The 22,206-nt window shown below is 44.9% G+C and overlaps 1 protein-coding gene and 1 non-coding gene across 2 annotated transcripts in view; both read left to right on the top strand.

The window, feature by feature from the left end:
* The first annotated feature begins 5,225 nt into the window (after positions 1-5,225).
* The window catches only part of KCMF1 (potassium channel modulatory factor 1), an 81,599-nt gene continuing 64,618 nt past the window's right edge, over positions 5,226-22,206 (top strand). The window contains exon 1 of the mRNA XM_055327340.1: positions 5,226-5,430. Within this exon, the coding sequence (XP_055183315.1) occupies positions 5,415-5,430 (16 nt within the window). The 5' untranslated portion in view covers positions 5,226-5,414. The remainder of the gene's footprint in view (positions 5,431-22,206) is intronic.
* On the top strand, positions 18,611-18,711 carry LOC129511237 (small nucleolar RNA U13). Its single transcript, XR_008664785.1, has one exon. It is a non-coding gene; the product is annotated as a small nucleolar RNA U13 (small nucleolar RNA).

The raw sequence follows: 22,206 nt of genomic DNA, 5'->3' as shown, positions 1-22,206 counted from the left end.
ATATAACAATGTTTGTTTCTGGGTGCTAAGATTATAAGCAAATTTTTAAAATGCTTTTCTAGATTTCCAAAATTTCTTCAATGAACATTTATTACTTAGTTTTTTGTCTGCTTTTTGAGTAGGCTCTGCTCCCAAAACGGGGCTTAAACTCATGGCCCTGAGATCAAGAGTTTTATGCTCTACTGACTGGGCCAGCCAGATGCCCCTAGTTTTAAAAATTTAGTAAAAAAAAAAAAAAAAGCTAACTGGAAATGGCACAAAGGACAGTAGACAGGAATATGATTAATGGTAAGGAGTTGAGATCACTCTGAGTCTCGAGGAGGGTTGGTAGTGGTCTACAATGGTTTGGCTGGCATGGGCATGGAGAAAGAGATGAACCTGACCAATGTTTCCTGAGTAAAACCCAATGTGACTGATTGGCCAGGAGAGGTAATGGGAAGGAAGTCCAGGAGGACGGTTGGTTTCATCTTCGGTCACTGACTAGATTGACAGTGACGTTGCTCAACTCAATAGAGGATACAGTAAAAGTACAGACATGGTAGGGAATACAAGAGTGGCTCACAGCATTAGAAAGCAAGCAACCAAATTCCTCAGGTTACAAAGCTGAGGAAGAGAAGTGATAGTTCTTCCAAGGAACTTGACTATGAAGAGAAAGAAACAGGACAATAACCAGGGGTAGTATAGGGTTGGAATGTTTTTGGACAAGGGAAATGAACCAGTAAGGCTGAGCAGTTGGCAGTACAGATGTTCAGGGGGTGGTTTAAGGAGCATGATCTAAGATGGGATGAAGTGGGATCCTCAGCAAAGGTGGGATTGAACCAAAAGAGGGACACCTCAGTTCTGGGATGGGAGCGAGGGTGTGAAGCAGCAGGATACACATGTACAAATTTCCTTGGAGGTTCACTGTGTGAAGTCCTTGCTTCTTCTTTTTTCTTTTTTTTAAGATTTTATTTATTTATTTATATTTATTTATTTATTTATTTAATTTATGAGAGACAGGCAGAGGGAGAAGCAGGCTCCATGCAGGGTGCATGACGCGGGACTGGATACCGGGGTCTCCAGGATCAGGCCCTGGGCTGAAGGTGGCGCTAAACCGCTGAGCCACCCGGGCTGTCCCAAGTTCTTGCTTCTTAAACTTTATTTTCTCTGTGATTAGAAGGCAAGGTTATCTATTGGGGAGGTGGATGCATAAGCAGGTGAAACCAAGTGAAGGTTTATAGTGATCTGAGAATGGTAGAGAGTGCTGATCAAAGACACCTACCATGGAACACGGAGGTCCAACTGCAATAGGATGCACTAGATTTTGTAACAGCTCTCCACATCCTTTATTTTTAATGTTCTGCACCCCAAGTTAGGTATAGGTGGGGAGAAATGGAGTCATGAAACTGATTCAGGACTGGGAATTTGCAGAGCCGGTGCAGCTTGAAAATGAGGAGTCTCAGGAGTCAAAGGTTATGATTGAGAATAGCTTGAGTGGCCGATCGGAACCCACTGGGTCAGGAAGAGAATGGAGTTGAAAGAAAAAATAAGGGCCAAATGGGAAGTCCGAGGGATTGGAGTTCTCAAGTAAAAGGATATATTGAATCGTAGATTAAGAAAACTGGAACAGTAAGTTATAATAAAACAGGGTTGTATATCCCAGTTCTGGGTATGGTCATGAGGGGAGCAGGTGGTGGAAGTGTAGGTGCACATTTAGACTTGAAATAAAGGCACTGCAAGGCCATGCTTGAAAATACTCAGGGTGGCAGAACTGGAAATGAAAACTGGAAAGTGTGTTCAAGGCCTCAGTGACTTGCAGGGACTGTGAGGTTAGCAGGAGAGCATACAGGTGTGAGGTAACTAGATGGCATGAGCCTTTCTGATCCTTTCCAGGCCTCCAGGGAGGTGGCAGGAAACCAGGCAGCAGCAGAGCCCCTAGAACCACAGGGGCTCAATCCTAGCTCTACCAGTGACTATTTGCGTGGCCAACTCAGTTAAGTTCTCTGTGCCTCACTTGGCTTATGAGTAAAATAAAGATAAAATAGCACCCACGAGTAAAGGGCCTAGAACTATGCCTGCTACACATACCAGAGCACGCACTCAAGCATCCGCATGCATCATTATCGTTTCTCATTCGTACAATGAGGGGGTCGTGAGAATCTCTAAAGGCAGATTCTTAAAGGTTCTAGTCTCAGAATCCCTTTACACACTTGAAATAAACCCATTTCCTAATGGGTACACAAATATTTTTAAGAGTTTTTTCAAAACAAAAACATTTGTAGGTGTGACAACATTTTCTAGTTTTGCAAATACCTTTAACTTTTGGCTTAGCTGAAGACAGCTGGATTACCTTACTTGCCTCTACATCCAATCTATTGAGATGTGCTGTTTGAAGTATATTGATCTATTAATTTTTTACTCTGAAATAATAATACACACAGGAAGTTGCAGGGAGGGCCCATGTATAGTCCCCTGGCTCCTTCCAATGGTAGTAACAACTTACAAAACTATAGGAAACTATCAGAGCCAGGAAGTGGACGTTAGCACAATTAACCAACCTAAAAAGCTTATTCAGGGCCGCCCCGGTGGCCCAGCGGTTTGGTGCTTGCCTTAGGCCCAGGGCGTGATCCTGAGGCCCCAGGATCGAGTCCCACATTGGGCTCCCTGCATGGAGCCTGCTTCTCCCTCTGCCTCTCCCATAAAAAAATAAAATCTTAAAAAAAAAAAAATGAAAATCCCAAATAATTATAATATTCTTGCTTACTCTTATGCAAAGAACAACGTGTAGTCACTCCCTTGTTTTCTTACTTTTGACCAACTGAAAACTATGGGCTAACTGTCAAGATCTGATATTCCCTTGATGTTTAGACACTTACCTGTTTGTCCTCCTTAACAGAATTGGCTAACGACGCCCCCAAAACCAAAACAAACTAAACGTCTGTTACTTACTCTTATTCCTTCCTGGAGTACAGTATTGTTGTCAGTTCTCCTACCTGCTCTAGCATGTTTTTTTTTTTTTCCTTTCCATGTTTTGACTATTATTATTAATGCCTTAATCTCTGTGTTCAATGTATTTACAGACATCATTTACTCATCACGAAACTGTAGGGTGGTATTGTCCTCACTTTTATAGCACAAGTAACAGAACTCCTGAGCGCTTGGTGCCCAGGATCACACACCCCAATACTGTAAAGTGCTTAGAAAGATGCAGCTAAGCATTCAGTCAGCGTCAGCGTTAGCTAGCCTTGTTTCTGGAAGCCCTGTCCTAGTCCTCTTTCTTCAACAGCTGTGCTGGATTTAATTTAGGCAAAAGCTCCTGAAGTGCAATGGAAATATTTCTGGTGACAAAGTCCTGGTTTAGATCCCCATTTGTGTAAAACCTTATTTGGCGGGTATCTAGTTTATCAGGAGTTATTACCAAATACAGTCGTTGGGTAGATCTGAGTGACCTAATACCTATCCCTTTAAGATGAGCTTTGTAACACGTCTGACATCAGGAAACGCTTTGAAAACAGATTTAATTATATATGGTAACAAACACTATTTTTACTATGTCTTATGCTAAATATTTTATATACGTTTTAGCACTTAATCCTCCAAATACCTACCTGTTATTATCACTATTAGCCATAGTTATCATCTGTAATCATGCTCATTTTAAAGATGGGGAAATCAAGGCATAGGGAGGCGGTTACTTGCTGCAGGTCACACAGCTGGTAACGGTGTACAGGATTAACAGTAACCTTAGCCTAGGGACAGAATTTTACACACACACACACACACACACACACACACACCAAAAAAATCCAGAACAATTTCAAATATAAAAGCATAAATCAAAATAACCAAAACCAAACACAGGACAAAGAACCGGAGGTTCAGCAGGGTTAAAGAACTTGTCCAAGGTTACACAGAGGCTATCAGAACCATAATGCGATGGCTGATGGATCTTGCCCCCGAAGCACGGTCCGTTTCCACCAACCACGCTCCCACGAGCACGTGGGCAGGGGCAGTACACCCATCTGTTGAATTAATAAGCCTGAAAACAAAGTCGACAGGGGAGAGGGTAAAAATGTAAAAGGGAAATGAAGACGGGAAAGGGGTCCCTGGGCAGGGGGGAAAAAAAAGCGGAAAATACACCCCCCCGCAGCGCAACAGTTGTCCAAGCAGCGCATTCCGGGGGAGCAGCGTGCGGGCGCGCGGGTCCCGTGGGACACCCGGGCTGGCGGGGCGGAGGCTTCGGGATGCTCCCCGAGGAGCCTGCCCCGGAGCCCCGGAGCGCCCCCGCGCCCCCTCCCGACCGCGAGTCACCGGCCGGGAAGCAGCCGGCGACGACCGAGGCCGGCCGCCTCTGCCTTCCGAGCAGCCGGCTGAAAGCCAGTCACAAACACGAGTGCCCAGGCGTGCGCAGCCTGTCCTCGGGGCCCGGCCCGGCCCGGCCCGCAGCCCGCGGCCCGCAGCTCGCAGCTCGCAGCTCGCAGCCCCGGGCCCGCCGCCCATGCGCCCGAGGGCCCAAGAGCGCCTCCGCGCCGCGGCTCCGGGGGGCAGCGCCCGCCGCCCGCGGTCAGCCCGGCCCGGCCCCGCGCGGCGCGGCGGCGGGGGGCGCCCCCGGCCGGGACCCGGGTAGGGCCCAGACGGAGCAGGGGTGGCCGGGCCGGCGGGCGCCTCTCGGGCCACGCGGGCCGGCAGCACCGGCGGGCGGCGGGCAGCGGGCGGCAGCGGCCGGGCATTTCCTCTTCCTCCCTAAGCGCTGCGCGGCGGCGGCGGCGGCGCGGCCCGGCCCGGCCCAGGCCCAGGCCCAGGCCCAGGCCCAGGCCCAGGCCCAGCTCCGGCGCCGACCGCGGCCTGCTGGCGAGCGCGGGCAGGCGCCGCGCCTCCCCCGCCGGGACCGCCGGCCGCGGGCCCTCCGGGCGGCTGGGCCCGGCGCGGGCAGCGAGAGGCGGGGCCGGCGTGCGGACGGCGGAAGGAGGCGGAGGAGGAGGAAGAGGAGGAGGAGGAGGAGGAGGCGGAGGCGGAGGCGGAGGCGGCGGCCGGGAGCCGGGGGAGAGGGGCGGGGGGTGGGCCGGGGGAGGGGAGGAGCGGGATTTGCGGAGCGCGGCGCCGCAGCCGGGAGCCGGCGGGCCCGAGAGTGACCGAGTCACGGCGGGCGCCGGCGGAGCCGCGGCGTCGGACCCGCCTCCTGGAGGAGCTCAGCCCCGGCCAGGCCCGGCCCCATTCCCGCCCCGCGCCGCCTCCCCGCCGCCGCCGCCGCCGCCGCCGCCGCCGCCGCCGCCGCCGCCGCCGCCGCGGGAGCGCTCCCCTGCCCACCCCGCCCCCGCGGCCGAGCCCGGGAGTCGAGTGGGAGTCGGCCGGCCGGCGCGGGTAGCGCCGGGACCCCGCCGGGGACACTGCAGCCGGAGCTCGGGAGGGGCCGCGCCGCCACCGTCTCAACTAGGATGTCCCGACATGAAGGTGAGAGGAGCCCCCGCCCCCACCCCCACCGCCGGGCCTCGGCCTACCCCGCCCGGGCCGGGCGCCGCAGAGGGCGGCGGGGCAGCGGCGGAGACTTGGGGCGAGCCCGGGCCGGGCCCGAGGCGCCTGGCCTGGGAGCGAGCGGGCGGGCGAGCGAGGGCGGAGGACCGCGCCGCCTCCCCGCCGCCGCCGCCGCCGCCGCCGCCACGGCCGCCGCCACGGCCGCCGCGGCCCTGCGCTGGGCCTGGTGCCGGAGGCGGGGCGGCCGGGCCGGCCGGAGGGTTTGCACTGTCATGGGGCGGGGGAGGGGGAGGGGAGCCGGCGGGGCCCGTTACCGGCGGGAGCCCGGCCCTCGGGACTGATACCGGACGCCGCGGCCCGCCTGGCCGGCCCCGAAGCCGCGGGCTCCGGCGCGGCCTAGCGCTCTCGCCGTCCCGGAAGGGCTCGGGGCGGCCGCCGAACGGGGCCGCGGGCGGCGGCGGGACCCCGAGGAGCCGTCCGTGGGCCCGCCAGGCGCGTCCGGTCGCCGGGAGACGCGGGCGAGCGCCTGTGCCCGCGGGCCACCGCGGGGCGGCCGGGGAGCGGGAAGCCCCCGCCACCCGGAGCCCGCCCCGGCCTCGCGGCTAGGCCTCGGCGCGTCCCTGGGCTCGGGTAACCAAGTTCCCGGGGCGGATCCGGCCCGGACGGGGCGAGGAAACTCCCTGCGCGATCCCCCGGCCGGAGCGCGACTCCCTCGCCCAGCGTGCACCGTCTCCCTGGCCAGGTCTCGGTAAATGACCGTGGGGAGGTCTGCTGATGGCCAGGGGGGCGGTTTGGACTTGTTTTTCGGTCTAACAGCGCGGTCGGGGTACAGTTGCGAATAAGCAGGCAGCGCTAGCCCAGTCCCAGGGCACAAAGAGAAACCTGGTTAGGACCAGCGTACAGGCGTTGAGCCGGTAAAAAAAAAAAAAAAAAAAAAAAGAAAAAAAAATAAGTTAACTTCGATTTACTGCCATATGGTTTGGAAAAGGGGGAGGGGGTTGCGTTTTCTTTGTTTCACTACCGCAGGTCTTTAAAGGAATTTTTAAAAAGTGCTAAGTGACTTGGGGAAAAGTTTATCCTGGTAAGGTCAATGCAAGATTGTAGAAGTGGCTTGCAAGTGTTGTGTACTCTTGGTTTTAAAATCCTGTAAAGGTGATGTAGGAGTGGAGAAAGTTTAGTGAGTCAGGTTAGTGTGTGCCTCACCCCATTTGGAAGGGTTTTCTTAAGGGAAATGCAGGCCTTAGAATTACGAGGTTGAAAAACTGAGGTTGATTAGAATTATATTTAGAGCAAGTTTCAGAATTTGTATTACTAATTGCAGTGTTGAGATTGACTCAAAGAACAGTTTGTGTTCAAGGATTCTGTATTTTAAAAGGCTCAAAACTACCGTCTTCACTTGCTGTGTGCAAGTGTTGGACATTTTGAGATAAGGTACTTAGGCTCATAGAAGTATTTGGCAACTAGGCCCATTTTCCCATTTTTTTCCGGTTTAAATGGGAATGTATTCTCTATCTCTGTAATTTAAAAGAAGTTATTAAAGCTACCACCACATTTTGATTTGAGATACTAGAATTTATGTTAGGTGTAGTTGTACGTACGTTGACCACCCTTAAGACAAAGTGAAACAGCATGGATGCAGGCTCTCATAAGAACTGGGAGAGTTAAAACTACAGAATTAGCACTGGACGATTGGATTTGAGAACCATTCTCCTGCTTCAGAAAAACATCCAGGTAGTTCCAATCTAATTCAGAGGTGTCCTGGGAAGTGTTCTTTACCCTCCCTCCGTAATCTTTTAGAGTAATTAAAACCCCACTGCGTGAACATTCTTGAATGTAACACAAATTCTGTAATTTAAGCCCATTTCCCCCTATTTGGTCCTGTGGAAAGGCATATGGTTATGAAACTTACATTACCTTTTAGTTGCTTGAATATTACTGAACCTCAGCACATTAATAGCACACTTTTTCCGGTAACTTACATAATGCCACATGTTTCTGAAAAAGGAACATTCCTATAATCTGTCAGTTGAAGACTTACAGTACAGTATTTGACAAGTGATTATCTTTTAAGGGGCTAGTTTATGGCCTATGGCAGGAGTGGCAGTCTCATTAAGAATCACATTTAATTCACTAGATATGTGTTTTGTGGAATATTAGTTCAGGCTGCCATTATTTTCATCAGTAAAAATTTAATCTATCAACAAATGTAGAATTTGACACCCTCACTATTGTAGTTCCCGTCTTACCTTTCTCTTTTTTGGGCAAACGAGTCCCATTTCTTTGAGCATTTCTTTAGTGGTGTGATTTTTTAGCTCTTTCCATCATCTCTTCAACCTCCAAATTCTCTGTGGGTTCTTGTTTCCTTTCACCGTGTGACCCAGAACTCGATGTAGTAGTCTGGTCAAAGATCTGAGATGTACTGCCTGTAATGTTGTATTTGGATCCTGCTACTTCTTCAGGGCCTTCCAAATGTGTGATTTGTTGCTTTGTCTTTGTGCTCACCCTAATGAGTTGCACGATATTTTATGTAATGACATAACTTCCGACAACACAGCCCCAAGATGGACATCTGTCAAGCTTAGAGTCTCTACCTTGTGAAGCGGTGGACCACCTCAGAGAAAGGAGATGCAACCCGGCGAGCATAAAGAAAAGCTCTAGCCCAGGTTCAGCATACTTCTGTAAAAGGCCAGGTAGTAAATATTGTAGGGTTGGTGTGCTATAGGGTCTCCGTCATCTCTGCCATGGTAGTGCCAGAAGCGGCTATGGACAACACGTAAATAAATAAGCATAGTGATGTTCCAATGAAAACTTTATTTTTGGATGCTGACATTTAAATTTCATATAATTTTCATGTGTCATAAAATGTGACTCTTTGTTTTACCATTTAAAAATGTAGAAACCATTCTTAGCTTGCAGGCCATACAAACACAGGAGGTGGCTGAATTTGGCCCAGTTTGGCCTGTGGGCTATAATTTGCCTACTTTGCTCAACTAGAGCTTTAGAGAGTTGATGGAACTGGAATTGTTGGGAGCCCATAAAGGGCCCACTCTGCTTGGTATTCATTCCCTCGTTTCCTATGGGCAATTGTAATGGGGAGTAACTGGTTCGATCCATTGTCTGTACCTCCGTTTCCAGCAGCACCACCGTGTAGATTGGTAGAGAAGTAATTGTTCTTCCTGGTGGGAAACAGGCTCCCCACCTTCCCAGGACCCTGTCTGAGTGGAGCCGGCAGTTACTCTACATTAATTAAGTCTCCTGCTTGCCCATTATGACTTTTCTAGCCAGAATTCCATTTTTCCATCCTCTAAGTCTCTTTATAATGTTCTTGTCGTGTTAACAGACCTTTTACATCAGTGCCTGGTCACATTATGTTCACCATACCAACACCATCTAGCTCCATGTTACACACAATAATACCAGTCATCGTCTTTTTTATTTGCAAGAGTATATTTTTTTAATGTTTCACAACACACTTTCTTTTGAATATGTTTAAAATATAAGAATGTAATTCAGACCTTAAAATCCATTTAATAGCTTGGCAAATTAAAAACATGTCAGATTACTCAGTGCTTGTTAGCTAAAATGAAATTATGAATGTTCTTGCATGAGTTCGAGCCTAATTGATTACCTGGAATTAGGAACATATTTATTGCTTTAAATCGGTCAACCTATTTTCAGTTGCTACTATGTATAAGACACTTTGCTAGGAACCAAGGAATTTGGGGTGAATGAGGCACAGCTCCGTAAGTTTGGTGGCACAATTCTACAGCACATGTGAGATATGCTTAAGGAATGGATAAATGAACTGATAACAAAATAATTATCAACTTTTTTTTTTAAACACAAGATTTTATTTATTCATGAGAGACACGCAGAGAGAGAGAGAGAGAGAGAGAGAGAGAGAGAGAGAGAGAGGGGCAGAGACACAGGCAGAGGGAGAAGCAGGCTCCATGCTGGGACCCGACATGGGACTTGATCCCTGGTCTCCAGGATCACTCCCTGGGCCAAAGGCAGACGCTAAACCGCTGAGCCACCCGGGCTGCGCCCAACGTTTTTTCTTAACTAATTTTGCCCCACTTCGGAGAGGGAATCTTTTTCCTAAGTGCCTTCTTAACTTTTTGGTGGCTACTCTTGATTTTGGAAACCATCGAGATTTCAAATAGAGTCCTTATCTTTACTGGATTTATGTTTCCCCTAGCTTTAGAAGACTTTTCGTATATAAAAGTGATAGCAAGTAAGTGAACAGGTAGGTAGATACTGTTTTCAGAAGCATCTGATGCTGTTTATTTTCAAAATGTAAAGTACAAAAGTAGGTAGGCCATTAATCTAGATTTTGAAAGTTGTACCATATTTTGAAATTGTGCCACTCTTGTTGGTAGATTTAAATTTTCTCTTCTCTAAAAATGTTATCTGACACTAAAAGCATACATGCAAATGATCCCAGAGTGAAGTGCAATAATTTTGTTTTCAGGATTTGGGAATTGCAAAGCCAGGATTGGTAATTGGCTTGTGATTTTAATGTGGTGACTTTTGCCTTCCTGTAAGTGAAGTAAATTGACTCCCACTGAGAAGATTTTTACCAACATGTCAGACCATTTATTTTAACTATGATCTGTTAAAATACTATGACATTTTTACGTAAGACTTTTTCAATTCAGTAAATTGTGAATTACATTTACCTTGATTTTTCAATAAAGGATAGATAAGAATGTAAATATTTTAATTTCTGGGGTCTTCGATTTCATAAAAAGGTGGTTTTGAAGTTCATTTTCCCTATATTTTGACATTCATGTTTAAGTTAAGTCGTAAAATTTTATCTTAAATTGGAAATTTAATTTGGAAGAAATTACTTTCAGACTTAGAATTTTTTTTTTAAAGATTTTATTTATTTATTCATGAGAGACACAGAGAGGGGGGAAGAGAGAGAGAGAGAGAGAGAGAGAGAGAGAGAGAGGCAGAGACACAGGCAGAGGGAGAAGCAGGCTCCCGAGCCCGATGTAGGACTTGATCCCAGGACTCCAGGATCACGCCCTGGGCCTAAGGCAGGCGCTAAACTGCTGAGCCACCCAGGGATCCCCAGACTTAGAATTTTAAGATGTATTAGCAGCGATCTTGTTTAAAGATTGAAAACTTTTTTTATAATAGAAACTTCATAAAATTCTAATGTGAAACAAATCCCTAGATTAGGCTTGCAATATCTTAAAAATGAAGAAATCCATGTACTTATGAGTCATTTTCAAAACATCAGCTTTATAACATTTACCATATATATTTGCTGAGGTTTGTGGGGGTTTTTTGTTTTTGTTTTAAACTGGAAGTTCCAAAAGCTGTTTTTAGTGAAAGTTAAGGTATCATTGGATTATCTTAGAAATAGTGTTTTTTAATTACATTATAAATATTTCTGGGGGGGTGTTCTCACAAGCATGAACTCAAAAGGAGATATTTCCTATATTTTATATTCATAAATATTAAGGGTGCCTGGTTAAGTGTCAGACTCTTGATATCAACTCACCTTATGATCTCAGGGTTGTAAGATCTAGCCCTCCTATAGGCTCTGCACCGGGTGTGAAGACTGCTTAAGATTCTCTTTCTCCCTCTCCTGCTGCACACACCCACTGGTCTGTCTGTCTGTCTGTCTCTCTCTCTCTCTCCCCCCTCCTCTCCCAAGAGTTAAAAGTCAAATGCTGTTCATAATTAAAATCTTCCTTTGTAAAAGATTAATTCCATATTAATTTTAGAGCTGTGCTAGGAGCTATGATATTTTTCAGTTTTTTAAAATGATAAGGTATAGATTTTTCAATTGAAATTATTTATTAAAATTGAGGAACAAGGGGCGCTTGAATGGTCCCGTTGGTTAAGCATCCAACTGGATTTTGGCTCAGGTCATGATCTCAGGGTCGTAGGGCTCTGTTGCTCAGCACGGAGTCAGCTTGTCCCCACTTGCATGCATATGTTCTCTCTTGTGCACTCTCTCTCTCTCAAAGCTTAAAAATAAAATAAAATAAAATCGAAGAAAGAGCCCTTAAGAGGTGTGCAAATCAGACTTTTTAAAAAATGTGGTAATTTTTTATATATTAGCCGTGTTCTGATTCATGTTGGAAATACGCGTTAAAGCAGACAGTTTCCTACGAGAACATACTATCTAGATTTCATGGGAAGGAAGTGAGTGATCCAGAAAAGAGAGGTTGTTATTGGGATGGTAAGGACAAGAGGACAGGACATTGTTGGCAGAGGAATGTTAGACAAGGTGGGCCTGAAGCTTGGAAGTGATTTGTAGCCACAGGGAATTAGAAAACCAACTTTCATGCCTGATGATATGTCCTAAGAATTGAGTACCTGGAAATGAAAACTCAGTGTCCTGTGAAACTAGCAAGAGATGAATTTCCTTGTTAGGTACCTTCCAGGGTGCCATCCCTACTACCTTTCTCACCACCCTCCCACAGTGTTTGCTAATGATGTTTTTAGTTGTTGCCTTTCTGAATAGTAACAAAGCAGTGTGGGTTCATCCAGTTCATGTACATGGTCAGTTTATTTCTTCTGTGGCTGCAGTGCCAACCAGCAGTCCAGCAGATTTTGCTGGTGGTCGCAAGGAGTATCAAGGAGGAAGTATGGATGGATCCCTGCAAGACCATCACTACTGCTAGAAAAAAAACAACTGAAATCACAAGAGTGGGTCAGTCAAGTCACCTTCAGGTAGGAGGGACAGACGATAAATGGGTGAAGCCTCTTGACATCATGACTAATTAAGTTTAGCATTATGTCCTGCTGAATCGTGAGGGGTTTTTTCCTTCTCTTGCTAGTACTCAGTGCCAGTGTCATGAACTCTAGCTTTTTTTCTTTTTTTAAGAGGATTTTCATTAGGAGAGTCACTTCGGCGTGCTAACTTGAGGGGCTAGTACAATAGTCGCAGGCATATTCAATTATAATTTATTTTTGGTTTTGACTTTTGTTTCTTTTATTGTTCGCTGAAGACTGTCACCCTCCCCTCCCAACCAGTAAAGAGTCCCTCTAGTGGCACTACTGCCCTATTCTCCAAGCATTTTTTTTAATTCTGTAATTGTTTGCTTGTCTGCCTCCCCAATAAACTACCTGAAAGGTAGGTTTAGTGTTACACTTACCTTTGTGCTCTACCACCGAGCACAATGACTGGCCTTTGGGAGGCCAGACATTTGAACATTTGTGGGTGATTGTTAAGAGATGTTATTATTTGTCTAAAAAATGGTGAGACTAGAAACTGCTGTCTTCTGTTTTTATCTGGGAAGCTGGTTAAGAAGGAGGGAGATTGTGGGAAAGAGGATTTGGAACTTTCCTAAAAGAAGGCGTGAATAAACTACATAGAATGAAAAAACTTAAGGGGAGCTGACTGCTGGGGGAATGGTTTGGGATTAAATTTAGGTACTGCTTTTTGTTCTGCTTCTAGCTCTAGTTTCGGATTAACTGGCTGTGGGTTCTGAATATTAATCGCACCATGCGTGAGTTTTCTGATTCATTCAGTGAATATTTATGGACTTCCCACTCGAGTACCACTCAAAGTCATCTCCAGAGCTTGCCACAAGTTGTGAAGCCCTGCTGCAGGATGATAATATTCAGTGGGTTTGAAACACCTTTGGGAATTAAATGCTTTCCTGTTGCACGGGCTGTGGTTCTTTTCCAATGTGCTGGAATTAGTCCTTGAAGTTTATATTTTATAACAGGGTAATTAAATCATGTACATATTTTAATGTTTTGGCAGTATTCATCTCCCCCTCAATTTTCTTTTTCTTTTAACTCGTTTTAACTTTCTCAATTACTTCTAATTCTCCCCAGCAGTACATTACTTTCCTTAACAATATTGTCCTTAGGCTATGGAAGCCCCAACACATACCTACGTATGTTAAAGTATGTTCAAGTAGGTTATTCCTTATAGGTTTATAAGTATCTTTTTGAAGGTTAGAAAAGAGCTCAAGGGATAAAATGTTTAATTTTTGTATTCAGTATAGGTTTTTTTGGTGCATAGGCCTAATGGTTATATAGCAAGTGTTGGGTGAGTAACTAGATGGTACTTCTTTTTGGTATTCTTCCTCAACCAGTATTCTCCTTTGGTGTCCTCTATGATTATAGAGGTTTGGCAATGCAAGGAAAAGAGAAACTTTCTAAATTAGGAGTTAAGGACATTGCAGTAAAACAGACAGGGATTAAAGGAATTACTACAGGGACACCTGGGTGGCTCGGTTGCTTGTGTCTGACTTCAGCTCAGGTCGTGATCTCAGTCAGGGTCCCGGGATCTGGCCCTCCTTGGGCTCCGCACTCAGCAGGGCGTCTGCTTCTCCCTCTCTGTCTGCCCCTCCCCCCCACCGGTGCTCATGTGCGTTCTCCCTCTCTCTCTCAAATAAATAAAATCTTTAAAAAAATAAAAATAAAGTTGTTACAGATGTGTCTCTTCTGTAAGAATGAAGTACATACTGGGAGCTGGAGGTATTTGGGTATTAGGAACCAGGTAGTTTTCATAAACAGAGACCTTATATTCAGCCTAACACTGCTCAGGATTCTGATACAGTTAATTGCAATTTGAAATTAAAGTGTATAATTTGTGTGTGTGGGGCTATAGATATAGATATGCACAGTGATCACAGAGGGACACATCTTCCCTCCCCTAGGAAGGTGAGGTCATTAGCACCTGAAGTGACGGGGTGGATGAGCACCTGACCCATGGTTTTCCTGACAGTCTGTGTCAGACGTACCACATAGTTTCATGTTTTTTCATTGCTCCATTATCACCTTCTACAAGCTTTTTAGAAATCACCTAAAGGAAGAGGAGATAGTAAATCTACTTGCAGAATTGGGTTAGACCATCACTATGCAATGGAAATCTAATGCAAGCCACATGTAATTTAAATTCTCTGGTAGTGGGTGTCCAGGGTGACACAGTCGGTTAAGCAACCCACTCTTGATTTCAGATCAGGCTGTGAATCTGCATGAGATCAAGCTCTGTGTCAGGCTCTGCGACAGGCTCTGCGACAGGCTCTGCACAACAGGCTCTGCACTCAGCGCACTCAGCGTGGAGTCTGCTTGAGATTCTCTCTCCCTCTCCCTCTGCCTCTATGTGCATGCACACATGTGCATGCACACTTTCTCTCAAATAAGTAAATAAATCTTTAAATTCTCTGGCAGCCACAGTAACACAGCCAAAGAGGTGAAATTAATTTAAATAGTTTAATACTTTAACCTAATGTATCCAAATTAACATTTAAGCCTATAATCAACATAAAAATTATGTTTTTTTTCTCACAAAGTTGTAAAAATCTAGTGTATATTTTACACTTTGCACACTTCAGATGGTAAATTTGGATTGAAAATATTTGATTTTTTTTTTTAAATACTTAATCTTAACTGAGAATCATCTTTAGATTTGTGCATTGGGGGTCTGCTAAGACATTTTTTGATCATATGCAGTATCTTTTTGGAGGTACATCTTTTTTTTTTTTTTTTAAGATTTTATTTATTGATTGATGAGAGAAACAGAGACAGGCAGAGGGACAGGCAGAGGGAGAGGCAGGCTCCATGGAGGGAGCCCACTCCATACCTGGTCTCCAGGATCACACCCTGAGCCGAAGGCGGTGCTAAACTGCTGAGCCACCTGGGCTGCCCTGGAGGTACATTTTGATGTAGTATTGCCATCTTCTTAACAGTCCATTCATTAACGTTCTAGATTTTTGCTTCTTGAATTTCTTTGCTAAGAACGTAGACTTCACCTTACTTTTTCATTTTAAAATTATTTTTTGGGGATCCCTGGGTGGCTCAGTGGCTTAGCGCCTGCCTTTTGCCCAGGGCGCAATCCTGGAGCGGCATGGAGCCTGCTTCTCCCTCCTCCTGTATCTTTGCCTCTGTCTCTCTCTGTCTATCATGAACAAATAAATAAATATTTTTTAAAAAATAAATAAAATTATTTTTTAATCTATGTTAGCAACGTATAACCATTACAGTAGAAAATGACTTTATAAACAGCTACAAATGTATATAAATTATAATCCCTCTGTGGGCTATTCAGATTGGAAGAGTAAATAATGGCCTCAGGGTGATTTTAATGTGAATTTGGGGGATCATTTTAAGTCCTCTGTGATGACGAATGTAGAACTTGTAAAAATTGTTACTAATCCATTGCAGGTTCTATTATGGTGGATTCAGAAGATGTTGTGGATTCTATCTGGTGATGACAGACTTTTTATCATTTGAAGAAAGTGATCTACAGGCTTGTAATTTATTGTAGGTGTATTTCATTGTAGTAAGATTCAATCTCTAGGGATCCCTGAGTGGCGCAGCGGTTGGGCGCCTGCCTTTGGCTCAGGGCGCGATCCTGGAGACCCGGGATCGAATCCCACGTCGGGCTCCCGGTGCATGGAGCCTGCTTCTCCCTCTGCCTGTGTCTCTGCCTCTCTCTCTCTCTCTCTCTCTCTTTCTGTGTTCTCATGAATAAATAAATAAAATCTTTAAAAAAAAAAAAAGATTCAATCTCTAGTATCCATCTGGAAAAGGCCTTTGGCATCTAACAATAGAAAAGCACGTGGTTATGATTCTTCCTCAAAGTAATTTAAAAAAATTGAGGTGTCTGGCTGGCTCAGTCCATAGAGCATGAGACTCTGAATCTCACGATCATGAGTTCAAGCCCCACATTGGGAGTGTAGCCTACTTAAAATAAAATTTTTAAAAAAGTAATTTTGGGCAGCCCTGGTGGCTCAGCGGTTTAGCGCCGCCTTCAGCCCAGGGTATGATCCTGGAGACCTGGGATCAAGTCCCACATCGGGCTCCCAGCATGGAGCCTCTTCTCCCTCTGCCTGTGTCTCTGCCTCTCTCTCTCTCTCTCTCTCTGATGAATAAATGAATAACATCTTTAAAAAAAAAAGTAATTTTAAGAAAACCAATGATGGAGTTAATAGCCCACACTATCAAGGTTAGCCAGCCATGGTGATTTCTCTGTTTTACCTGTTTGGTGTATTGTTTTAGCCAGTTAGAACTATATTTGCAAGTAAAAATAGAATGTTTGGGAGATAGTCTGTTAAAAAAATAAAGACCTAGTGGTTTTTGCTTTCATTTCACTGAAACAGCAGTTCCATTCTTTTTCAAACCCCCTGAAGCCAGGTCACTGGAACGTCAGGATTTTTGGCTTTTTTTTTTTCCTTTTCTTGAAGAGTATAAAAATACTAATATAGTTTTTAGGTGCTCTCACCTACTGGTTCTCAAAGTGTAGTTTAGGATCAGCACTATTAGCATCACCTAGGAACTTGGCTAGAAATGCAGATTCTTGGACCCTACCCTGGATCTACTGAATCAGAGCTTCTGGGGGCAGAGCCAAGGAATTCAGGCTTCTGCCTGGACCCAGTTATAACCAAAGGCATTTGTGTGTGACATGGTTATTGCTGGTGACAGGAGCACACAATGGTTGTGGTACCATATTTCATGGTATGGTACTAACCAGCTGGAAATACAGCTGCTGACCTTGTCCTCGTTCTACTTGAACACCATGTTACTGTCACTCAAGGAAGTAGAAGAGAGGTGGCTCCCCACTCCAGACCAGCACTATTAATTTAATCAATACATGTTTATTGAATTTATTGAATATGTAGTTGGGACTAGGCACTATTTTGGCCTCAAGGATACCATAATGAACAAAACAGAAGATTGCTGTCCCTATGACATTCATATTCTTTTTTTTTTTTTTTAATGACACATTCTATTAGAAGGACTGTATCAGGGGTACATGGCCTCTGAGCCAAACCTGGCCAGCTGCTGGTTTTTGTAAATAACATTTTATTGGAACACAGCCACATCTGCTCATTACATATTGTCTAAACTGCTTTTATATTATAATGAGTTGAGTGGTTGTGACAGAAAAAGCTGGAAATAGATACTGTTTGGCTTTTTATAGAAAAAGCTTGTGGATCTCTGAGGTAGACCATAAAAGAATAAATGTGTAATAGAGTGTTAGGAGGTGACAAGAGTTTTTGAAAAACCATACAGTGGGATAAGGAAATAGAGAGTAGGGGCCTACTCTGGGAAACTGTGATCATGGAGGGCCTTTTTGAAGATAGCACATAAAAAAAAAAATTCAATTAAGTGAAAGATATTTATTTTTTTTAATGATTCTTAAAATTTATTTATTCATGAGAAACACACACAGAGGCAGAGACACAGGCAGAGGGAGAAGCAGGCTCCATGCAGGGAGCCCAAAGTGGGACTCGATCCCAGGACTCCAGGATTACGCCCTGGGCCAAAGGCAGACGCCAAACCGCTGAGCCACCCAGGGATCCCCAAGTGAAAGATATTTAAAGAAGAAAGGATATAGCTGTGGATATAGTAGGTGCAGAGATGCTAAAACTTGAAATGTTCTGGGAACAGCATGGAGGCCACTGTGGCTGGAAGACTGGATTAAGGGGGAAAGAGAAGGCATTCATTAATTTACCAGAGCCAGATCCTGCATACCCTTGTATTGTGGGCTGCAACGAGGACCTTTTAACTGTTAGTATTGAGAAATATATTTTCGGAATCCTTCTCTAGAGGCATCTTTTTGGCTAAACAAATGGCGAAGGCTGGAAACTATATACCTAGTGTTGTAGCACATTCCAACATCTCTTAGAAACATTTCTTTACAAACTTTCCCCTATGGTCATTACTCTTTTGTCTTCCTCTGCCCCCAAGTATCTATGTATTCTATTTAGCTGATGTTTCTTGTAGGGTGTGGGGTTTGGTAGAGAGCAAGTATTTCCCTAGTTTAGTATTTCTCTGGTTTAAATGTAAAACCTGGGGCACCTGGGTGGCTCAGTGGTTGAGCATCTGTCTTTGGCTCAGTCATGATCCCGGGGTCCTGGGATCGAGTCCCACATCAGGCTCCCCAGAGAGCCTGTTTCTCCCTCTGCTTGTGTCTCGGCTTCTCTCTGTGTGTTTCTCATAAATAAATACATAAAATCTTAAAAATAAAAAAAAGTAAAACCCTTGAGCCTAGAAATTGGGTCATCTACATTAGCAACTTTCAAACTTTAAAAAAATATAACACATAGTAAGATATGTATTTGATATTATGATCCAACAGTTACATACAGACGTAACGTAATAAGAGTTTCACAAAACAGCACTCATCTGTATTATGAGAGATGTAGTCTATTGTTTCATTAAATACAAAATACTGATCCTTTTGTAGTTCATAACTGTGGTGATTGGGTGTTCATGCCATGTGTAACATGCCTCCCTCAAACCTTGTTATGACCTCAGCACATTACCCATCTGATGTGGAAAAAAAAAAAATACTAGCTGTGACCTTCTAGATTGATTTCAGATTCTACTCAGGGTTTATGACCTGCTATTTGAAAAACACTGGCCAAAATGTCTAATCCAAAACTTCAGGTTTGGTATTGTGGTATTGTGATAGGTACAGAGATAAATAGAAAACTCCAAAAAAACAACTATTCCTTTTGGAGGGGGATATTGGAAGGTTTAAGTATATCAGATAAACTATAGTATGACTGGGGCAGTAAGTGTCAGATCAGTTATTACAACTTCCACGGTGTTGGTAAGTGGAATATAATGTTTTGGGGGGTAAGTGGAATATAATGTTTTTGGGTGTCCCTTTTGGGAATGCCTAAACTGAAGTCTTGAAGAAATACTATGGGTTTTTAAATATTTTATTTATTTATTCTTGAGAGACACAGAGAGAGGCAGAGACGTAGGGAGAGGGAGAAGCCGACTTGATCCCCGGACCATGATCACGTTCTGAGCTGAAGGCAGACACTCAACCACTGAGCCACCCAGGCATCCTCAGTGGGGTTTTTTTGTAATTGACATGGGATATTATATTAGTTTCAGGTATACAACATAGTGACTGGATATTTATATACATTATATGAAATGATCACCACAAGTCTAGTTCGCACCTATCACCATACAAAGTTTCACAGTATTTTTTTTTAAGATTATTTATTTATTCATGATAGACATGGGCGGGGGGGGGGGGGGGGGCAGAGACACAGGCAGAGAGAGAAGCAGGCTCCATGGCAGGAGCCTGACATGGGACTCGATCCCGGGACTCCAGGATCACGCCCTGGGCCAAAGGCAGGCGCCAAACTGCTGAGCCACCCAGGGATCCCCAAAGTTTTCATAGTATTAATGACTGTATTCCCTATGCTGTATTCCTGTATTTTTATAACAAGAGTTGGGGATTAGGGCTTTCTACCAAGTGAGAGAATGGTAGAGGGTAAACTACAGACTAAGAAAACATGAAGTATGTTGGAGAGATGTGGATGAGACAACACTGAGACCAGAGCTTCTGGAACAGAAGACTCCTGTATGTAAGTGGTGGGAGTGAGGTATTAGATAGATAGATTTACCTAGGAGTCCAAGGAGGGAGTGGGACAGGGACCCATTTGTTCTTAGATATCAGTGCTAGAAGTCTGTTTTCTGTAAAAGAAAGATACTGATAACAGTTTAGCCTCTCCCCTCCTTCTTTTTAAAGATTTTATTTATTTATTCATGAGAGATGCAGAGAGAGATACAGGCAGAGGGAGGAGCAGCCTCCCCCCTCAGGGAGCCTGATGGGGGACTCGATCCTGGACCCTGGGATCATGTCCTGAGCCGAAGGCAGACGCTGAGCCACTCAGGCGTCCCTGTTTGGCTTCTCTCTAAGGGTCATTGAGATGAAATGCCAGCCAGGTAAGAATGTTTTCTGAGTTAAATGAAGCACTGCATAAATGTAAGGTGATGGTATTTTTATCATGGAAATAAGATTAAAAAGGAAGACTGGAGCAAGGTAGAGAAGGATGTAGATTGCCACATTGAAGTCAATCTTTGCCTTTTTCCATGTAGATTGTGAAATGGAAGAGGGAGTAGTACACCAAAAGTTTTAAGCCGAGAAAGGCCATGGTGAAAAGTGGTATGTTTAGGAGGATCAGTGTGGTAGTGCATGCAGTATAGGGTGGCATCTGTGGCAGGGACACCATCAGAGCTTTTTTAGTGGAATAAGCTTGAAGTTAAAGGGGCCTGACTTAGTTGCAGTAGGAACAAAAGGAAAAAGATGATTTGAGATAGTCTTATTGCAGGAGAACAAGGACTAAAGTATAATTTCAGGACAACTAGCCAGTGCACCGGAAGAATAGCAGGTTCTTTTACTAAATGAGGAAGATAGGAGGGGAGAAATGGGGAACTGTTGAGGAAAGGAATAATTTTCAGCTTTTGGCATTTTTAGTTTAAGCTGATGCTGGGCCATTAGGTAGAAATCAGGAGTTGAGAAATACTACCCTGGGGCTCAAGAGAGAGAAATCTTGGCTGGAGATAAGAATTTTATGACTCCCTCCTTTGAAGCCTGGAGATTTGCTAGATTTCTCAGGAAGAAAACATTTAGAAAAGGAAGGGTCGGAGACATAAGAGAACCATGACTGTGATGTGATTTGCAAGTCACAGAGACCCTTTCCTGACCACCCATTTTTCTGTAATACCACTTGTCATGCAAGTGTTAACTTACTTCTATAGATGCAGGCTTCTAAATTTTTTTTTATTTTAATTTATGATAGTCACAGAGACAGAGAGGCAGAGACACAGGCAGAGGGAGAAGCAGGCTCCATGCATCGGGAGCCCGACATGGGATTCGATCCCGGGTCTCCAGGATCCCGCCCTGGGCCAAAGGCAGGCACCAAACCGCTGCGCCACCCAGGGATCCCGATGCAGGCTTCTTTAAATAGGAGTGAGAGAATAGATGTAGGAAGGGAGAAACTAATATTAACCAAGCATCTGCTATACTAATAGTAGTATTTATTGGGTGCTTACTATTTGCCAGGCACTGTGTTCAGCATTCACATGTACTAAACCATTTAATTCTCACACCAGCCCTGTGAAATATATATTTTCCACATCTTACAGATGAGGAGATTGATGCACTGAGAAGTTAGGCATCTTGCCCAAAGTCGTACAGTCTGTGATAGAGCTGAGATTCCTTTTTTTTTTTAAGATTTTATTTATTTATTCATGAGAGACAGACACAGAGAGAGAGAGAGAGAGAGAGAGAGAGAGAGAGAGATGCAGAGGCACAGGCAGAGGGAGAAGCAGGCTCCATTCTGGGAGCCTGATGTGGGACTTGATCCCAGGTCTCCAGGATCAGGCCCTGGGCTGAAGGCGGCGCTAAACCACTGAGCCACCCAGGCTGCCCTAAAGATCTTATTTTTAAGGAGTGCCTGAGTGGCTCAATTGGTTAAGCCTCTGCCTTGGGCTCAGGTCATGATCCTGGGGTCCTAGGATTGAGCTCAGAGTGGGGCTCCCTACTCAGTGGGGGAGTTTACTTCCCCGTCTCCCTCTGCCCTCCCTCTGCCCAGCTCATGCTGCCATGCCTGTCACTCTTTCAAATAAAATCTTCTTTTTAAAAAAAAATATTTTATTATTTTTTAAAGATTTTATTAATTCACGAAAGACACACAGAGAGAGGGGCAGACACATAGAAGGAGAATCAGGCTCCTTGCAAGGAGCCACATGTGGGACCTCAATCCCGGGACGGGATCATGCCTGAGCCAAAGGCAGATCCTCAACCACTGAGCCACTCAGGTGTCCCTTGAATACCATCACTAAGTGGAGATATTATGTTGGGCACTTGGGACCACAAAAAAAAGACCCTCTTAAGATGAGAAAGGTGACTATAATACAATACAGTAAGAAGTATAATAAACTTATAGCATATGGTCAGTGGATAATGGAGGCTTCTCCATTTCTTGGATGAATTCATGAAGGCATCCCAAGAGAAGTTAT

Source organism: Nyctereutes procyonoides, unplaced genomic scaffold (assembly GCF_905146905.1).
Source record: "Nyctereutes procyonoides isolate TBG_1078 unplaced genomic scaffold, NYPRO_anot_genome, whole genome shotgun sequence".
NCBI lineage: Eukaryota > Metazoa > Chordata > Mammalia > Carnivora > Canidae > Nyctereutes > Nyctereutes procyonoides.
Note: the sequence above shows the minus strand (reverse complement) of the source record. Positions and strands in the feature narration are given on the sequence as shown.